This window comes from Dipodomys ordii, unplaced genomic scaffold, assembly GCF_000151885.1.
Source record: "Dipodomys ordii isolate 6190 unplaced genomic scaffold, Dord_2.0 Scaffold7, whole genome shotgun sequence".
Taxonomy (NCBI): Eukaryota; Metazoa; Chordata; class Mammalia; order Rodentia; family Heteromyidae; genus Dipodomys; species Dipodomys ordii.
The window spans coordinates 21,973,366-21,995,074 of record NW_012267223.1 but is presented as its reverse complement, the minus strand read 5'-3'; the positions used below and the strand labels follow the sequence as shown (position 1 = coordinate 21,995,074).

Below are 21,709 nucleotides of genomic sequence, written 5' to 3'. Positions count from 1 at the left end.
CATAAGCAAAAAGAAAAAAGCCGGAAGTGGCGCTGTGTCTCAAGTGGTAGAGCGCTAGCCTTGAGCTGAAGAGCTGAGGGACAGCGCCCAGGCCCAGAGTTCAGGTGCCACGACTGGACCCCCCCTCCAAAAAAAAGAACTCACTTAGAGAACAAGCTCTTGAAGTAATTGTTTGCTCAAAATAATAGCACAAATGCAGACTGAGTTATAAATGCTGAAAACAGACAAACAGACAGACAGACAGACAAACACACACACACACACACACACACACACACACACACACACACACACATGTTTGATCTTTCTTCCCTCTTCAGGTTTCCCTGTAAGCCATGTGCCACCAAATGTGAGCCTTCCGCAGATATGTCCCAGAGGACCAGAGCTGTGGAGTGCACTGCTGCCCCAGTTTATTCATCCTCAGTTCCTCATGGACTACTCCAGCCCTGCAGAGCCTGCGGCCCCCCATCCCGGATCCTGGTGAAAATACACACCATCACCAAGGAGATCAAGGACGGGAAGGTCATTTCATCTCATGAGCACGTGCAGCCTTGCTACATCACCAGATCTGCCAGAGCCTAACCTTCCAAGGTGATGAAAATGGTCCACAGTCATGACAGAGAGGCCAATACATGCTCCTGCCACAAAGGTTTCAGAATCCCCCAGTCCCTTAAGGTACTTAGTTTCTTGCTACTACAGTGGGTCCCCATGGATAGGTAGACAGTCTTTCATTCTGCTCCTTTCCTCCAAAGTGGCTCTTACCAGTATAACAATAAATGACATTTCTCTGGAACGACATTATTTTTTCATTTGTCAGAGGGATGGAAACTGGTTAGTAAATGTTCAGGAAGATGGCCTACATTGCTTGACTAGACAGGTGATGGACAGGCAGGTTTTTTTCTTTTGTTTATTCAGGTCTTGTTTACTTGTGGGCTTCCTTACAGCCAGTCAGACAAGTTCTGGTATTGTTTTTGGACATTAGCACATGAAGGTGAAAAGCTCTGACCTTCTTTGGGTATAAAATCTATCCGGCAAAAGAATAAATTGGGAAAAATCTTTCATGTTTATGGAAAAGTTACCGGAAAATCATGAGTCTGGATTCTGTTCAACTCTGCTGTCTCGATTATTTCCTGTAATAACATACTTTATCTCCCTCTAAGACATTTTTGAAGATGTCCATGTTCCAGTTTTCTTTTGATTTTTTTTAAGACAGGGTCTTGGTAGCCCTGACTGGCCTAGATTCTCCTTCTTCTATCCCCAAGTGCTGAGATTAGAGGTGTGTACCACCAATATGTCTAGCTAATGTTTGTGTCTCAAAAAATGTGAACTACCAGGCTCATCTCCAAGTACTTTTTATGAGGATCAGACATAGTTGGGGGGAAGAGGAATCTAGGGCTAGTTCTTCAAAATTATATGAAAGCCACAGCCCATCCTGTATCCTTTCACTCAATGTTTGCTATTTCTCTCTCTGTTTCTTAGGGAATGGGAACTTGATCTGGAATTCTCAAGACACAATCCCTGATGGGTGACAATAGCTTAGATTCTTGCTTCAAACTATACATCAAAGAGGACTGGACTTAATTTTCATACCCTTCACAGAACAACAATAGTGAATAATGGCTACTTGCAAGCAGGAAGCCGTCCCAATGTCAGCAAGCAACATTTTTTATGCCAATTATTATCATAGTTTCCTATTAAGGTCACAGAGTAGGTAAATCATTCCCTACAAGACAATTATTACTAAGCATAAATAATAGCAAAATATAGCTCAAAGGCCCAAAGTGTAACCATGACTCTGACCAAAACATTTAGCCTTCGTCTGATTAATTACCTTATTGATTAAACAGAGATTATGCCTTCTCCACATGGTGGTTGTAAAGATCAAAATAAAATTGCTTATATAATATAGCTTTGTCCATGGAAAAGCATTCCATAATTGGGATTTTTATATAGGCTTTGTATTCAGCTACAACCCCAGGCCCAATTTTGATATTATTATCTCACTTTAAAGTTCTTTCTCCGTGGATTTTTTTTTTTTTTGGATCCAGTCGTGGGGCCTGAACTCTGGGCCTGGGCACTGTCCCTCAGCTCTTCAGCTCAAGGCTAGCGCTCTACTACTTGAGCCACAGTGCCACTTCTGGCTTTTTTTTCATTTTGCTTATGTGGTGCTGAGGAATCGAACCCAGGGCCTCATGCATGCAAGGCAAGCGCTCTACCACTGAGCCACCTTCCCAGCCCCTCTCCGTGGATTTTGGTGTCCAGTCATGATTAGAGCATCATAATAATGTTTAATTTGGGGACAGGAAGAGGAAAGAAAAACATGATCCTGTGATCATGCCCTCATCTACTCAAGAAGGCATGTTCACTCTTAGGGTACATATCAGATTATCAGTTGATTCTTGATGCCTATGTCAAAGAAACTCACATGGTTTAACTCAGCAATTGACTTGCTCCCAACAAAACAGTGACCTCCACTAAGCAAGGGCAGTGCAGGGTGGCTGCAATAACATCTTTCCTACTCATAATTTCCTCCCTCATCTATGGACCTCCAGTCAGCACCTGATTGCATACTATCTCAGCCAGCAGCATGGAAATACGGACAGAGCCGAGAACCTGGACTCAGAAACCTCAAGAAAGGGAGTCTCAACCCAGACTCTGTATGAGCTCGAGTAAAAGAGATGCCACAACGTTGGCCCTGCCTAATGTGTGGCCAGAAAGGCTAAATGGCATCACAAAGATGGCAAGGTTTTGTAAAAGGCATAGTAAGGTGCAGTGTAGATAGCACATCTTAGTCATTCAATTAAAAGCCATACATACGTCCTTTCCAATTTGCTGTGTGATTCAGCGCTGGGCGGGTGGATCCTTCCTGGTGCATGCCATCAATACTACCTGGGAAGACAAGTGGAAGAGGTCAAAGCTGCTCAAACCACTCTGAGCTTTTGATTGGAGGTTGAGGAGCCTCTGTGGATGAAAAGTGAAACTTGGGTTGACACAGGCATGCTGTTCTCAATTTATCCCAGAAAGAAGGTATCTTTTGCCGGGCGCTGGTGGCTCATGTCTGTAATCTTTGCTGCTCAGGAGGCTGAGATCTGAGTATCTTGGTTCAAATTCAGCCTGGGCAGGAAAGTTTGTGAGCTCTTATCTCCAATAAACCACCAGAAAACCAGAAGTGGCACTGTGGCTCAAGTCGTAGAGTGCTCACCTTGAGCTAAAGAGCTCAGGGACAGTGCCTAGGCCCAGAGTTCAAGCCCTACCACTGGAAGAAGAATGAGGAGGAGGAGGAGGAGGAGGAGGAGGAGAAGGAGAAGGGAAAGAAAGAAATGATAGCTTCCTCCCTTTCATAGTAAAGTATCCCCATGCCTTCCAGAATAAACATTTTCTAATACAATTGTTTCTAAGTCTTTCGATTTCCTTACAAGTGGTGCAAAATCATTCATGATATTAAGCAAAGTAATCCAGATTCCAACTAACATAGATTGCATTGTTTCCCTCATTTGTGGTATCTAGAATGTGCCTATAAATTTACAAGCAAACACACTGGATGGTAAAAGTAAAAAAAAAAAACAAAAAAACTACACTTGGACATGATAAATTATACAGGTCTCTAGACATTTACATGGTGAGAGCAAGGAAGGATATTCTTAGAAGATTAGCTATGTGCATATGATCCTATACAATAATATTTATTGAAATGAACTCCAGGAAATGGAAACAAGATTTTTTTTTCTTTGTTGCTGTTTTTGTTTTCTTTACCTTTTTTTTGTCTTGTTAGTTTATCTGTCTTTGGGAAGATAAGGGGGGGCACAGAAATGGAGGGACAGAAGGTGAACAAATGCAGCAGTTGTACTCACTAGACACTATGTTGAAAATGAACTATACAACTTGTGGGTTGAGACCAGAGGGAAAAACTAGGAAAGAGCTAGAGAGGGAGTGACACTGTTCAAAAAGAAATTTACTTAATACCTGACTTATACAACTCTAACCCTTCTGTACATCATCTTTACAATAACTATATATATTTTAAGTGATTATGATAGGCAGATAAAGAGAGAATTTAGCCACTCAAAGGTCTGCACACTTTACTCATGTCTTCTTTGTATAAGAAAATAAAAAACCTTGTATACATTTGATGAAACCTTTTAGTCTGCATTTTATTAGAAAGCTAAAACAGTATCCACTACAGCCACAGGAAAGAGTTAGAGGTGATTTATATAGTTCAGCAGCTGGATCAGAAAGGGGGTTATGGTAAGGAAAGAAGAGATTGAACACGCATATTTTCTTCTTTTAAAAATTGTTATTGTTATTATAACATTAATGTGCAGAGGGGTTACAGTTACATAAGTCAGGTAAAAAGTATTTTTTTCTTTTGTCAGACATGGGGTTTGAACTCAGAGTCTGGGCACTATCATTGAGCTCTTTTGCTCAAGGCTCGTGCTCTACCACTTCAAACCACAGTTCTACTTTTGAGTGGGTAACTGGAGATAAAAGCCTCATGGGGACTTTTCTGTCCAAGCTGGCTTCAAATGCAATCCTCAGTTCTCCACCTCCTGAGTAGCTAGGATTACAGGTGTGAGCCACCAGCGCCTGGTAGGAGTTTTCCTTTTTGGACAATGTCACCCCTTCCTTTGTTCTCTCAGGTTTTCCCTCCCATTCCCCACCCACAAGTTGTATAGTTCATTTTCAACATAGTGTCCAGTGAGTGCCATTGCTGTATTTGTTCACCCTTCATCCCTCCATTTTTGTGCCTCCCTTACATTCCCAAAGACATATAAATGAACAAACAGAACAAAAAGAAAACAAAACAAAAACAACAAAAAGAAAAAAAAACCTCTTGTTTCTATTTCCTAGAGTTCATTTCAATAAATATTATTTTGTATGATCAGATACACATAGGCATTGCGCCTTTCTGTTCCTCTCCTAAGAGTATCCTCCTTTGGGCTCACTGTATCTGAATGCCTAGAGTACTGTATGATTTATCATGCTCTGCCCTGGTGTATTTTAAATCTAGCTTCTGCATATGAGAGAAAATGTATGCCATTTATCTCTCTGAGTTTGGCTTATCTCACCTGACATAATTTGTTCCAGGACCATCCATTTCCCTGTAAATGACAAAATATTATTCTTTCTAATGGCTGAACACACATATAAAATTTTAACACAGCTTGAAAGGCAATCATGAATCACTTGAAAACACCAGGTCTCTAGAGCCTGATTACAAATCCTATCTCTGTCTCTCACTAAGAGGGTCCATAAACACATTTCTATGCAAATGAATATATTTACACATATTTTTCTATATTTTTGTCTTTCTTCATGCTGACTCACTCTGATATCACTTATGGTTTAAACAGGGGTAGCCATATGCCTGCCTCTCTTCTTCACTTCTCATTTGTTAACTGCCTCCCCATCATCCACCCAATCCCCACCATCCGGCCCATAGCCTCCCCATTCTTGCCTCTTGGGGTCAACTCAAGCAACTGCTGTCTAGATACTTCTCCTTGAGAGTTCAGTTAGGGCTAAGCACTGGTGGTTCATGCCTATAATCCTAGCTACTCAGGGGGCTGATATCTGAGAGATGTGGTTAGTGGCTGGAGTCAGCCCAGGCAGACAAATTCTCAAGAATTTTGTCTCCAAATAGCCAACAAAAATCTGGAAGTGGAAGCAAGGCTCAAGTGGCAGAAAATCAGCCCTGAGCAAAAAGCTCTGGTACTGAGAGAGAGAGAGAGAGAGGGCGAGGGGGGGTGGAGAAAGCCCTCAGTTAGTGCCAACCCTTTACATGACATCTCTCCAGGATTTCCCTAATGTGTTCACCTATAATCACAAATGCAGGGGAGCTTATAAAATTCAGATCTGGGGGCCATACCCCAGACTTTTGTATTAGAATCTCCAGAGGTGGAACAAGTGTGGGATCTGGGACTCCAAATTACTTTTAATTGGTTGGTTTCTCATGTAGGGTTTTCAATCCAAGCCAGGCTAACCTCAACTCACAATCCTCCTGCCTTAGCTTTCCAAACACTGGGGTTGTAGGCATGGGCCATCATGCTTAGTTTAACCCATTTTAATAAAACCTCCAGCTGAGGTGTGCACTGAATTCAAAGCCACTGCTTTAGAATATAATAAGGGATGTTTAGCTTGCCAATCTGGATGGCTCAGTATCTTTAGATCCATCATTTTAAAAACAACACATTCATTTTCCACTACTATGGGTTTGCTGTGATATTCCACATGCATCTGCCATCTGCATCCATCATCTCTATTCTCTTTCTTTCTGAGTGACTCTTTTAGATTCCAATAGTAGTCTCATTCATGACTATCAATAATTTCGGTTAAGAGTTATGAACTCAGGTAATCATTACTTCAGAACCATGAGGTAGCTACTCTTAATAGCTCATGGGAGAAATGAGAAAACCACTGGACAGAGGAGTGTAATGACTCAATTAAGGCTCCATAAGAAGGATATTGAATTCCAACTACTTTGATTTCCTTAGTTCCTGATAGATAATCTCCAAAACTAGAAATAACCCCCCGTGGCAATGATGTTTTCAACCCTCCGAAGTAGTCCATTCAAGTTATTTATTCCTGCAAAACCATCCACAGAGACTTCATGCCATCAGCACTTACCACGCTCTCCAGAAATGCTTTAGAAAGGTATTTTGCTGGCAGTTAGCCACTTTTCTCGGACCAAAGATCAAGAAACTAAGCCCAAGGCTGGGAAGGTAGCTTAGTGGTAGAGTGCTTGCCTTGCATGCATGAGGCCATGGGTTCAATTCCTCAGTACCACATACACAGAAAAAAGCTGGAAGTGGCGCTGTGGCTAAAGTGGCAGAGCACTAGCTTTGAGCTGAAGAGCTGAGGGACAGCACCCAGGCCCAGAGATCAGGCCGCATGCCCGGACTAAAAAAGAAAAAGAAAGAAAAGAAACTAAGCCCAGAAAGAAAGGTGACCCAGTCCATGGCCATGGCCAATGAGAAATCCAGCATGTGTTCTTCTACCCCTCATCCCTGCCCTCTGTCATGGGCAGCAGTGCAATGGTTATGATGGAACCAGCCCTGGACTAACTACAAGACAATGACTTTGGGTTCTAGTTCTCAAGGGCATCATCTTTGTCTCCTCTGTGCTTGAGCCCTTTGTGAACAGCACAGACTCTCCAGTTTTAATTCCCTTGGTTTAATATCTTTGCTGATGTAATATGACTCACCTTGTGTCTAGTCTTCTATACTAATAAATAGAAAATGATGCAAGGAATAATATCCACCAAGGTGTTTTTTAAAAGCAATAAGATGGTGCCAATGAGATTTTTTATTTTTAGTGCCAGTATTAGTGCTGGAACTCAGGACCTGGGTGTTAACTTTTATGTTTTCTTTTTTTGCTCAAGGCTACAGATCCTACCACTCGAGCTAGAGCTCTACTTCCAGATTTTTGGTAGTTAATTGGAGATAAGAATCTCATAGACTTTCCTGCCCAGGTTGGCTTCAAACCTCAATCAGATCTCAGCCTCCTGAGTAGGCAGGATTACAGGCATGAGTACCAGTATTTGGCCTAGTTAGATCCTTAGGAGGTTTTAGACACTATCTGCTTTTGTAATCAATTTCTATAATTTTCATTTCTCAAACAATGGAGAAATGTATCTGACACTAGGCAGAAATGACCCTATTGCCTAAACAGGCTTATCCTATTCTCTGCTCTTTTGTTTGAAATTAAAGTTAAAATATGGTAAAGGTAAATGTCCTCTTTAAAGGAAAACAAGGATATTAAAATTCAGGAGGAAAAGAAAATCTCCCAGAGAGAAGAGAGTAGCTCCATCCATGTGCTAGTTGAGCAGAGGAGAGAGAATGTGTGTGGATGAGGCAATGGGTATTCCCGACACGGAGCTGCAGGGTCAGTATTAGCACAAGCAAGTCTGGAATGCACTCATCGTTTCAACACTATAATCAAATGTCTTTTTATAGGAAATGAATCCTTTGGCTCCTCAGCTGGCTAGAAATATCTGGTCAGCGTGTTCATGTCTGATTCACAAGCTTCCTGAGAGCAACCCACGCACCCTAGTAACAGCCCTATTTGGCAACATTGAAAAGTCTGTGTTCCTTGGAGTGATCCTTTTCAGGTTGAACATCATACTTGGAGGGTTTGCTTGGGCAATTATTTTTTCTGGTCCTGGGGCTTGAACTCAGGGCCTGGGTACTGTCCCTGAGCTGCTTTTGCTCAAGGCTAGCACTCTTCCACTTGAGCCATAACACCACTTCTGGCCTTTTCTGTTTTTGTGGTCCTGAGGAATCAAACCCAGGGCCTCATGCATGGGAGGCAAGCGCTCTACCACCGAGCCACCTTCCCAGCCTCTCCCCCCCCAGGAGGGGGGGCAATGCTTTTTAAGCCATAAGAGACCACTTATATGAACATTTTTCTTTAAAAAAAATGTAAAATGCCAATGTTTCTAAACATCTCCATAAAGGTGTCGATCACTGCGTTTTGTTTTCCCTCTCACTCCTCTTTCTCCCTCCCCTCCCTCCCCTTTTTACTCAGTCTTAACCTCTCTCTCTCTTCCTCCCTCTCTGTCTGGTGCTAACCTGGAGAAAAGATCTAAGCCATCATTTTCTAGGAAGACAGCAGGTTTGGGGTTCCCTTATCTGTGTCCTACTCAGAACAACAACAATGAAAAAAATAGTAAGATCTTTGCCATCACAGCTCTTTATGGTGGCCCAGCAGGTCCAGCAAGTGCTTGAGGGTCACCCTGAACATGGCTGTACTAGCCATTTAGTATCTGCGGCCCTTGGAGAAGGCATTAAATCCACTGACCCAGAAGATATAGAAAGAGACTTTAGGCTACATTTCCCTCACTCTGTGTACTTAGTTATATGGAACTACCCTCAAATGTACAAAACAAAGGTCTTCTCTGTGCATCATTGGGATAAGTATTTATCAACTTGTTTGCCACTGACCCACAAGTTAAAAATAACTGAGTCAGCTAGGCACTGGTGTCTCACACCTATAATCCTACCTACTCAGGAGGCTGAGATCTGAAGATGGCAGTTCAAAGCCAGATTGATCAGGAATGTCCATGACACTCTTACCTCCCAATTAACTATTAAAAAAAGCCAGAAGTGGAATGCTATGACTCAAGTGGTAGCACAGAAAGCTCAGGGACAGCATCTAAGCCAGGAGTTCAAACCCCAAGATAACCTCTGGTTGCAGAGAAGTCTTACAATGGAAAGAGATTAAAACTGTAAACTAGTCCAGAGGACACTGTAGCTTGAAAGACAAAAGAAGACTAGGCTGAAAATCTAGAACAAGTGATGGAGAAAATCCAGAACTAGGAAAAGCTAGATTTCATTGTTTCTGGTCAAGAAGCAGAAGCACAGACATGGTAGTTCCCACCTATAATCCCAGCTATGATAGGAAACATTTGAGCTTTTGATGTCAGACTGAGCTACATAGCAAGAACTTGCCTCAAAATGTATGCTTTAAAAGAAGCAGAATCATGTACTGATTGAGAACAAAAACTTGAATCTAGATCAGTCTAATTTCTAGCTGTGACATCTTGTGCAAGTTACTTAATCTCTCTAGCTCTACATTCTGATCTATAAAATGGGGCTATGGATAGCATCTATTTCCTAGGGCTGAGATGCTGATGTTAATTAATTCAGGCAAAGCTCTGAGAGGATGCCTGACACAGGAATGTTTTAAGCTCTAATTATGCTGTTTTGAGAAGCTTACCTTCAATAGGCAAAACAATCACACTGGTGTTAATGAACTCTTTCACTCAAGCTAATCAACAAGAGAGCAGTCATGCAAAACCATCCTAATAACTAATGAAAGTTCTGGCTTAATGATGGAACCTTTCTTTTTTAATAGACAATGGAGTCTTACAATGGCCCAAAATGATAACTCTTCTGATCATGGGTCCAATTCTTCCATACCCAGACCATTGTAGAACTCAATTAGATGTGACGTCTTTATGATATATCAACCTTCACATTTTTGTGATGGTGTCCCAAGAGGAAGAGAATGACAAGCTTGAAGTCAGCCTTGTAAGTTGGATCACTTTTGTGAAATTCCGGGTAGGACTGCTGGCCTTCCTCCCACTATAATGTGCTATCCTTGTCCTTCATGATGCCTGAAGCCAGGTCTTGTGGGCAGTAGAGAAAACAGCAGAAGGTTTCTGGAACACTCTCCAAGTTAACAGAGGGCAGCCAACACAGAATCAAAATGACAAGATAGGCACAGAAGCCACAGTGCCTCCTAAAGCCAAAAATACAAGAAGAGTTAGAGTTCTATTCAGTTATAAGTTCATTGACTATTACGACATTAAACCAAGCACTGCCCATGTATCATCTCAGTTTTCACTGAGCGTTTCCTCATAATACTATTATGATTCTTACTTTACTAACAATGGTGTCAAGACTTGCAGAATTGAAGAAACTTGCTCAATGAGACACAGTAAAGTGAAAAGACAATATCTGAACAAACTCTGCTACACTCTGGTGGCTCACACCTGTAATCCTAGCTACTCAGAAAGCTGAAATCTGAGAATTGCAGTTCAACACTAGCCTGGCAGACAAATCTGAGAGACTCTGTATCTTCAATTAAACATCAAAAGGCCAGAAATGGAGGTGTCACTCAAATGGTAGAGTACCAGTCTTGTGTGGAAAAGGCTAAGCAAGAGCTCAAAGTCCTGAGTTCAAGCCCCATTCCTGGTGGGCACACACATACACAAAATTGAACAAATTCCTATCTTCTATCTACCAAATGCCCAACCTTTTCACGTGCTTGCTCACATTTGACAACATGGCCTATTCAAAGACGCAAAGAGTTCAAGAAATAATGTTTGTTATGAAGTTGAATGTGAGCCCTAAACCAACCACTCAACAATGTTTCTATATAGTCCAATGCAGGAAGGAGTGAGGCTAGGCACAGACATGAAGCACAATGGAGAGTCAAGGCCATTTCTAGTCTAGGTTCCATGCTTCAACCTGGTTTCCCTGATTCTCAGATCCAATGAAGAAGGTGTTCTGATTTGCTGATTGAAACTCTATAGTTGCAAAATGGATTCTTCAGCATCATTAAGTCTAAATTCTAGCTCATTTATCCAGCACTAAAATGGTAAGTTATTGAGTCAGCTCCTGAGAATCCCTTTGGGTTTGTTGCACTAATAAACATAGTCTAAGAACAGACATAAATGACTAGGATCGCTGCACGCCTGAGTGTCACCCTCATGAAGCTGTGCTCTGGGAGACTAGATGACCTCATTAGGCAGTAGGTGTCTCATCTCATTCTAACTGCGACAGTCATGTGGTTGTGTGAAGTTCCTTCTTGGATATTGGCACCATGTGGCTTTGTTCTACTAATATGAAATGAAGAAGTCTTAACTGGAGAATCGGAAAGGGAAGGTCCCATTTATAATCCTGCTCATAGTCACAGCAAGTACAGAGCTGAAACAATGGTTTGCACATAACCAACTTTCTAGTGGACAACTTGAGGCTTTATAAGCAATTTCCAGTTGCCAAAAAGTTTCTTTTCTGCAGGGGATATGTCTGGTTCTGATCTATCTGGTGAATAACAGACTACAAAGGTGAATGGGATGGGATATCCAAAATCCACCCCCTAGAACTCCTTGAAGAGAGGCTAAATTGGAGGGTGAGGGTAATCATCAGAAGTGAGAGCAAATGTATTAGGTTAGGATAGTCTAGGTAGGAGATGTTGTCTGTGGATTTAGGAGAGACTCTGGAGGGACAGTGTAAGGAAGAAAAACAGTAGCAGTATGTGCCAGTGGCCACAGAACAAGCTCCAAACAACAGGTCATTAGGACAGAACTGAATATACATCTTTCCCTTATGACCCAAGTCTATCTCATTCTAATCTTACCCTTTATCCATAGCTCTAGAACTCCTCTAGAGACACTTCCTCTTGGCCAGGGCCACCTGAACACTGTTGACTACCCAGAAGAGAGGGGTCTGTAACAAGGGCATTGGATGAGGCCACTGCGATCTAGTGTTACCAGACATTCTGTTCTACTTGAGTGAAATGATGACAGGCCATTCATTAAAAAAACTATGGTACCTGGTTATCCCAGAATCAGGGACAACTTTGATCCTATGCAATTTTATCCTTGTTAATAAAAAGCAAATTCCAATTTAAAATTCTACAGTTCTCTGAAGTCTTATAGAAATTTGCCAACACTAAAAGTGCCTCTAAGCTGGTGAATTTAGTGTTTAGCAACTACCATCACCGTAACTACTTTCCTGTTGTGCTAATAAAATCATACGTGTACTAAAAATGTTCCAAAATAATATGAAAAATACTTTATTCACCTTAACCTTCAGCAAAAATCAATTTTTGGAACTCATTTATTACACACACACACACACACACACACACACACACACACACACACACAGCCCAATTCTCTATTTGAACTTAGTGGTTCAAAATCACACAAATGTATTACCTTACAGTTCTATTTCAGAAGTTTAACATGGGTCTCATAGGGGCTAAAATCAGACATTAGCAGAGCCAAGTTCCTCCCTGGAGGCCATAGGTGAGAAGCCAGTTCCTCACCTTTTCCAACTTCTAAAGGGATGGTTCACATCCCTTGGCCTTTATGTCCTCTTCCAGAGTGAGCAGTCTTATCAGTCTGAACTTTGTATTCACTACATCACCTCTCTACCATCCACTAATTTACTCCTCTACTTCCTTCTACTCATCAGCGCACTTCTAGGAACCACACAACCCTGAATTCAAACTCTTAAGATTATACTGAGCCCACCTACACTAGCCATATCCTACTTTAAGACCATTGATTAGCAACTATAATTTATTTTCAGCCTTAATTCCCCTTTGCCACATACACACAGGTTCTAGTTATTAGGATATAGATATATTTGGCAAGGCCATTATGCAACTTACAACAATGTAAAGAGAGGGAGGGAGAAGGAAAGGAAGAACTATATATTATATCTGTAAAATACTTAAGACTCAAACTGGAGACTTACATGTACAATGATGAAAGTCATCTGTGCTTAAGTCCACCAACAAGTCAAGTTTCCATGCTGTACTTCAAGCCTCAGGGCACAAAGCTGATATAAGGATGGAAGATGTTTAAGGCTATACCTTAACTAATAGTTTGAAGGTGTAAACATGCTCCATAACCTCCAGGGGTCATCTTTTTATAGCAATCATAACAACAATTAACAATTACTGAGCACTTACTATGCACCAAATGGTTAAGTGTTCTCTACGTATGTGTTCTACATAACTACTCATTTCACAGACAAGAAACACAAGTCAACAGAAGCTCATAACTTACCAGGATCAAACAAATAGTACTAAGGTCAGAATTCTAATCAGGGGCCTGTGGGATTCCAGATTTTGCACTTTTAACATCTTGCAAACTTGCCTCTTCTTTCCCACCTCTCCCTATGTTATACACAGCGTATGAACTTATTCCCTAGCAGATCCATTAACAGCTCAGTGTGCAAGAGAAAGGACAACTGATCCTATGAATTTGGACTCCTCTCCTCTGACTCCTACTATTCGGAGAGAGAGGAAAGAACTTTGTCTCTGGGAAATGAATACAATATAGAGATGAGAGTGAAGGAAAGGGGGTAGAGTGGAACAGAAGGCATGCAGAAATAGCTTTCACATGTACTGAGAAAATAGAGCAAATTCAAGCCTTCCTTCTTCAAGGAAGAGCTATGTGACTGCGTTACCCTACTCTAAAGCCTATTTATAATACAACATCATACAGAGAATATTCAAGCAACTTCGTTAAGTGGAAAGCCCATCTCAAAATAAAAACAACTTTAAAAAGATAACATGGTAAGTATCAGAATAAGATATACCAAAATAATGAAGTTGGAAATTATTTTCAGGATATTTACATCAAAATGAGAATATAAAAGGAACCAAGTATCCTCAAGTAAATTCTGTAAGTTTAAAATCTCCTAAAAAAACATAGGTAACAGAGAGGGAAGAGGTGACATTGTCCAACAAGATATGTACTTTTTACCTGACTTATTTAACTGTAACCCCTCTGTATATCACCTTTGTAATAATAATAATATTTAAAAAACAGGTAACTAAACCAGGGGCTGGTGGCTCACAGCTAGCTACTCAGGAGGCTGAGATCTGGGGATCATGGTTCAAAGCCAACCCAGACAGGAAAAGTCCATGAAATGCTTACCTCCAATAAACCACCAAAAGCCAGAAATGGAGCTGTGGCTCAGATGGAAGAGCACTAGCTGTGAGCAAAAGAATTCAAGGACATCACCCTGGCTCCAAGTTCAAGCTCCAGTGTCCACCAAAACAAAAAAAAATTAACTCTACAGCAGACTGTTCCAAAGTGGAAAAAACAAAGGAAGATAGAGAACTGTTTTTTCCTTCTTAATCAATACATAATGATTGTATATGTTTGCGTGGCACTCTTGTAGTATTTATTTATTTGTTTGTTTGTTTATTTATGTCAGTCATGGGGCTTGAACTCTGGGCCTGGGCTCTCTCCCTCAGCTCTTCAGTTCAAGGTGAGTGCTCTACCACTTGAGCCACAGCACCACTTCCAGTTTTCTGGTGGTTTATTGGAGATAAGAGTCTCAGGAACTTTCCTGCCCAGGCTGGATTTGAACCATGATCCTCAGATTTCAGCCTCCTGCCTAGCTAGGATTACAGGTGTGAGCCACCAACACCGGCTAGTATTTAAATATGTATATAATGTGTCGTGATCAAGTTAGAAGAAGTAGCATTTCCATCTCCTTTATCATTTCATTATGTTTTCAGGCTTTAACTTCAATTCTATTACTTCTCTGATACATTATATTATTTACTCAGAGTGCAGTTTAATCTCAGCTCTCAGTCACAGACACTGAGCACTAAGAGCTTGATGCCAGAGTCAGGAATCTGAGCTGAAGTCTGATGACCAGGCCTTCAGCAATGGGAATGATAAGACTTAGGATCTTTAATGACTATTTACAAAATGTAAATTTCTGAAGTTAAAGTTTTTCTGTGAATTCCCTTAGAGGCTGATGTATACATTTTTCCCTAGGCTTTCTAATCTACCCCTGTGACTTGCTGACAACTTCACTGGTCTCTTCCCTGTTCAGATTCTTGATATCCTTACTGTAGGATAGACCAGAAGTATTTACAGTCAGTACCATCATTATTGTCATCATCATCCCATGCCCAAATATGTTCACAGCACCTACAGATCACAAACCTATGTATGTACATTGCATGCCCATGCCATAGCTCATGTATGTAGGTGACAAAGCTCTAGTAGGGACATTACCTCTCCTTCCCCACAACAACCCTGTAAATTACGGCGAAAATAATTCACCATCTCATTTTCATGTGGAGAACATTGAAACCAGAGAGCTGGAGGTTGCTGGATAGGATAACCACAAACAAGGAAGTTCAGCTCCCAGCTCCCAATCCTTCTCACCTCACTACACATAAGAATTTGCAAGATACATGTTTGAAATATGAAGCCTGTGGTTCTGAGTGAATGGAGGATGTATTGAGGTTTTGTTTTGAATTATATTTTGGTGACTCAAACAGGTAATGGTTGAATTTCAGGCATCAACAACTGTGAAATAGGGAAGCATCATGGGGTAGAGGGAGAGCCTCCTACAGCCCTCCACCTCTGGTCTTGCCACCACATGAACCACTGGGATGAAGGTAAAGCCTACCAGAGCACAGTTTCAGCAGATTGCATGAGCTGAGGCTTCAGCCAACCAATACCAGTTATCCACAATGTCTCCTTCTGTGGCCAAAGAAAAAGAACCTAAGGCCCAGTGAGCACTAAAGTGAACACGCAAGCTAATTAAAGGATTCTCTGTGACAATGGCCTTTGTAGAGGGGATTTGCTCGACTCCCTCTCTTGTTCCCTGGATTAAGATGACAAAAATGAGAAAGGAAAAGAGTGAAATCGTCTCAGTCTTATAATAGCATTCTCCACCCACTGGTGGGGAATCTGCCTTTCTTCTGTCACCTTAAATGAACAAAATCACCCCAACAGGCCCTGGTAGAGTGCCAAAAATCAAATAAAAGACTCAACGATCTTTCCAAAACCAGGCCTAAGGCAAGAGTGTCCTGGCACTCCTTTGAAAGAGCTCTCACATCACTCGCTCTCTCTGAAAGGCTTGGTGTGGGCTGGGAAGGAAGCTGGAAAGATGCAGGGGCCCCTTTTGAGAAAGTGAGAATGATATATATATGAGGTGCAACTCCCAGGATCAAGGGGATAGAGCAACCCATTCTTCTTAGGCTTAGGCCTGGTCATGGCTCTAATATGCTATGTCATTCAGATGATGATGACTTCATTGTCAGCAAGCGAAAGGAGTTTTCTGTTTATGATGGTGCAAAATCACTAGCAATCCTAAATTCAAAGCATAAGTGGATAAAGATTTGCTGACTACTAAGCACTCCAAACCAGTTCTTCACACAGCAGGAAAGATCATTTGTGGAGTGCTACACTAGAAGAAAAGAAAGGGAAGGCAAGGCAAGGCAAGGCAAGGCAAGGGAAGGGAAGGGAAGGGAAGAGAAGGGAGAAGAGAAGAGAAGAGGGAAGGGAAGGAGAGGCAAGGCAAGGCAAGGCAAGGCAAGGGAAGGTGAGAGAAGCCAAGGGAAAAGAAGTGAAACAAAACTCCACTCCAGGGAGAGAAGCAAAGAAAACCTTTATTTATACAATAAATATATAATAATGAAGATGAAATAAAAATAATTGTGTTTTATTGGCCTAACCCTAGGACCTCTCAATAAAATTAATAGTCATATGAACTAAATTAAAAGATTTTAATTATTTATGGATATAGATTCTAATTCTGTTAATTCAGCTTATTGGAAGTGTAAATAGGAAGATTTCAGTCTAGGCTGGTCCAGGCATACATGAAACCTTATCTCAAAAACAACCAAAGCGAAGAGTACTTGGAACATAGCTCAGTTGATAAAGTATCTACCTCGCAAAGACAAGGTCCTAAGTTCAAATCCAGTACAGCTAACAGCTAAGAGCTAACAATAATAATAATAATATGGTGACCTAGCCAGCAAAGACAAGAGGCTCATATAGTTCAAAGCCAGTCCAGGCAAAAATTAGCTAAACCCTATCTCAAAAAGCAAGCTAAGCATGGTTGCATACTTTATCATAAGTGGTAAAGACAAGAGGATCTCAGTCCAAGACAAAGTTAATATGAAGCCCCATCTTGGGGAAAAAAAAAACCTGAAAAGCAAAAGAACTGGGGACATGGCTCAAGTGGTGAAGTACTTGTCTAGCAAGTTTTTAAAAAAACATTAAGAAATATAACTCACTTTTCTAAAATTAATTTAGCCATCTATATGTTTTTTATTTTTATTTTTAAAATATGTTACCATTATTGCAAAGGTGTTGTACAGAGGGGTTACCATTTCATAAGTCAGGAAATGAGTAGCTTTCTTTCTTTGGACAATGTTACCTCTTCCTTTGGTCTCTCCACGTATATTTTTAATTTATACACATAGGAAGTATCTGAAAGGATGTTCACCAAATGTTACCAAAGGTTATGTCTATGTTGTGGGATTGAGTTGTCCTTTTTTGTAATCCTCTTTCTTACAGTTTTATATATTAATTTATTTTTAATGAGTCTATTACCATTTTTACCATAAGTCATCATTTATTTTAAAACTTAATGGAGCCCCCTCCCACTTGCACTAGAAGTCATGAGGAAAAGCACTATATGACAATTCCAACACAGATTATTTCCTCCGATGCTCTCACATTTCATTACCAATTATCCCCACTTTGATTCCCGCCCCCCAATATGATACAAGAAACACTGTGCTCAAGGTTAATTTATAAATCGACAACTTCCTCTACCCTGATGTAAAATGAGACACAGGTTCAAGGTATGGGGCTGATAAATCACACCTCTCAACACCTGACATGAACAGGGACTTGAGGAGTTCCATTGTAGACTGGGATGAGCAAGTTCAGGGAAAGAGCCTGGCCTTTGTATGTACATACAACCATGGCCACTCACCTCCTTCTTCTGGGTCCATGTCAACTGAAACCAGAGCCAAACCCAACCTCGAGTCAGAGCAGTGACCAGGAACCACATACATCATCCTCAGAACATGACTTTCTGCTCTAGCCTGGACACCATGGTGAGGTAAAGAAAACAGAGAACTTTCCTTGCTCATTGTGGTCTTGGGACAGGAGGAACAATTTGTGTGCTCCAATGGTTTCACTTGTAATTAGTAAGAGGCAGGCCATTGTGCATGGCTGGTCCTCTGTCAAGAGATATGCTTTTTCCTGTTCCCTGGCTCTATAACTCATAGCTCACCCTCCTAACAGAGGCAGGAAGATAGTATCCAAGGGCCTAAATGAAAATCAAAATTCTCTCTCTCTGTCTCTCTCTGTCTCCCTGTCTCTGTCTGTCTCTCTTTTTTTCTCTCTCTCTACTTGCTTTCTTATTCTCTCTCCTTCCCTCTCTCCCTCCCACCCTACACCACCACCCCCGGACAGGCCTCAGTCTTCCCTATCTGTAGATTAGCAGTATTGACCCAGGAAAGTCTTTTCTGATTCTGACATTTTAATTCTAAGTTCCCTATAAATCAAGTAACAAGCAACCTCAAACTACATCCTCATTCATTCCTATTACCCTGGCAGACAAAGTAGTGAATTCAATCAAGCATGTTGAAGACCACAGCACACTTCCTGTTTCTCTGCTGTCCCTGCTACAGGTCACAGACAGCCGTCAGAAGGCAGCCGTCCCAGAGCTCAGCCAGGGAGGGCTGGGACTGCTGGGCAGTGAGCAAGGACTATGTCCTTCCCCAAGGTCAAGGGAAGTCCTGGGTGCAGGCAGAGTTGTTTGGTTTTGGCGTGTGCCAGGATAAAAGGCAACATGGAAGCAGAAGGCTCAGTCATTCATTAATTAATTACAAGTGTAATTGAGGGTTTGTTCTGAAGAGCAATTCCTCTGAAATTACTTTCCATCACATGGGGATGGCCACAGAAGAATCAGATATTTATAGTCCTCTTGGTTTCCTTCAAGCGCCCAGAGTAAGCTTTCTTCTAGGATCTAAGATACTGCTCTGATTCACCCTTTATATATCCCTCTCACTCTTGCTTTAAAATGTGTGTGTTTGTGTGCGCCTGTTTGTGTCTGTGTGTCTATGTTGTGTATACTTAATGTCTGCTTTTAAAAAAGAAAATCTGCACTGTATGCAATACCTTTAGTGTAGACTCTAATCTGACCCTTTCTCAAAAAATAATTAGACAATAGAAAAATTCCACTGAGAGATTAGAAGGATACCTGAGACTCCTACTAGCCCAATGTAGTGAGCTACGCCTCCAGTTGGCAATGGAAGGGAGGAAGCAAAGTGGCATATTGATGTGGTTCTAAACAACAACAGTGCATCTTGGCCCAGGGGCACTTTGGGATTGACCAAGAGGAAACATACATTGCACAATGATAGGATCTTGTTGGTACAGTTGTCAGAGAAGGAAACTCCCACAACAAAGGGCATAAAAACCATTCAGAGCAGTCCAGAGAGGCTCAGTGTCGTAGCAGGCAGGGGAGCAGAACAGAGCCTGGCCCTGTCCTGAACACAGATGGGACCATGAGCTCCAGCCGTAGCTTTAGCCAGAACCATTCAGCCTCCCTCCATGGGATCAGAGGCAACTGGGGCCAGCCAGGGAGCTTCCCCCGGGCCCCCAGCGTCCATGGAGGTGCTGGAGGGGTTCGCATCTCCCTCTCCTCCACCAGACCAAGCTGCCTACCCCCTCGAGGGTCTTGGGGGTCCGAAAGAGGTGGTTCCCTCCTAAGTGGGGATGGAAAAGCCACCATGCAGAATCTCAATGACCGCCTGGCAACCTACCTGGACAAGGTGCACGCTCTGGAGGAGGCCAACTTGAAGTTGGAAAGCCGCATCCTCCAATGGCATCAGCAGAGAGATACTGGCAGCAGGAAAGATTATTCTCAATATGAGGAAAACATCAGCCACCTGCAAGAGCAGGTAAGACGCTAGTGGTCTTGAGGTGCACACAGCAGTCACATGACCAGGGGGACCCTGGGGGAGGAAGAGCAGCACAAAAACCACCAGTAAATGCTCACAGAGATAATGTGGGGATATCTTCTCAATACTGCTTGAATATGCACTTGAGGAAAATCTGTATAATTCATGTAGCACAGGAAGGCGGCAAAAATATAATAAGTGTAAGAGGCTATTTTGTTAAAGAGTGAACCTTTCTGATTTATTTTTTCCTATAAACTAAAAAATAAAAATCTTTAAAAGGTTGAGGTAGCCAGGGAATGCGCAGTATCACTAACTGATTCAACAATGTCACAGCCATGGTAGCAGCTGGTATGCATGTGGCATACTGGGCACACCAGGCTCAAGAGAGTATTTACTTTCTCATTACATCAGTTCTGCTCCACCTCACGGTCCTGGCAGCAGTGTGGCTCTCCATCAACAAAAGGCTCCGTTGTACTGCTGTGGCGATCAAGCCTAAAATCTGTCATTCTACTAGCCGATCTTTATCCTTGTGACATCTCTGGATACTCCTTCTTGGGAGCTGCTAAAAGAAAAAGTAAAAATGGCATATTACTAGGAAAAATAATAGGAAGAACCCAGATTTGAACATGTGTGAGTTAGGATGGTTTGCAGAGACATGTTTTGGAAAATAAATAACTTATCAATCGAACATCTAAAATGCCAAGTGTGTACCTTCTGGGACATCTAGCTGTAAGCAGAGGGAGCTTGGTTATTTTATTATCTATTTTAAAAAAATCCCTATACTTTCCCTCATGTAAAGTAGTCTCAGAAAATCCCTGTAAGATCATGAGTTACCCTCCCCTAAAAAGGGCATCCTAGGCTCTCAATATTTATGCCGTATTATTTCACAATACTCGTCATTCTTGGTTGAAGGTAGAAAAGACCAATCAAGATAGTATAAATCTGTCCTTGTAATGAACCCTAATTATTGAATAATCGGCCTAATAACTGAGTATGTAATTACCTTAACTACATAGTGCATGGTTGTCTTTATGAAAAAAAACAAGGTGACTCAACATCCTCACTGTGGTTTTGCATTTAAGTTGCTTTGGTTTTAGAAATGGAGGGAAAAAGATGCTTGACTCCCCAAAGAAATACAAGGTTATACTTGATCAAATAATGTATTCACTAGTAGAAGAGGGAAGGGAAGGGAAAAGGGAAGGGAAGAGGGAAGGGAAGAGAGAAAGGAAGGAAAGAGGGAAGGGAAGGAAAGAGGGAAGGGAAGGAAAGAGGAAAGGGAAGAGGGAAAGAAAGAGGAAAGGAAAAAAGAGGGAAGGGAAGGAAGAGGGAAGTAAAGAAGGAGAAAATCATTATTGAGCATTTCTTGTGTTTCTTGTATGCCAGACGTCGAGTCAGGTATCTGTGATAAGAGGTTTCTACAGTGACAGAACTGTCATTGTATCATCTGATTTAATTCTTAACAAGTCGGTATAATTTGTGGAGGGGAAAGGGAAAAACAAATGGTTTAAATAGGGATACAGGTGGACCCATTGCAACAATGAGATGTACAAGTCGTTATGTCAAAAATGAACTTTACAACTTTCGTGCAGGGAGGGGCCGTGGGGGAGGATTGGGTGGGGGAGCCGGAGGGGAGCAAGAGGATGGGAAGGGATGGGAAGGGGAAACAAAGGAGGAGGCTACAATGCTTGATAAGAAATGTACTCATTATCTTGCCCATGTAATTGTAACTCCTCTG

At 41.6% G+C, this 21,709-nt stretch overlaps 2 protein-coding genes across 2 annotated transcripts in view; both read left to right on the top strand.

Annotated features, from left to right (window-relative positions):
* Positions 1-582, top strand: part of Krt39 (keratin 39, type I) — a 6,698-nt gene extending 6,116 nt beyond the window's left edge. The window contains exon 7 of the mRNA XM_013037232.1: positions 321-582. Coding sequence (XP_012892686.1) covers positions 321-582 — 262 coding nt within the window. The remainder of the gene's footprint in view (positions 1-320) is intronic.
* An 18,996-nt stretch (positions 583-19,578) lies between these two features.
* Positions 19,579-21,709, top strand: part of Krt23 (keratin 23, type I) — a 22,959-nt gene continuing 20,828 nt past the window's right edge. Inside the window, exon 1 of the mRNA XM_013037222.1 lies at positions 19,579-19,974. Coding sequence (XP_012892676.1) covers positions 19,579-19,974 — 396 coding nt within the window. The remainder of the gene's footprint in view (positions 19,975-21,709) is intronic.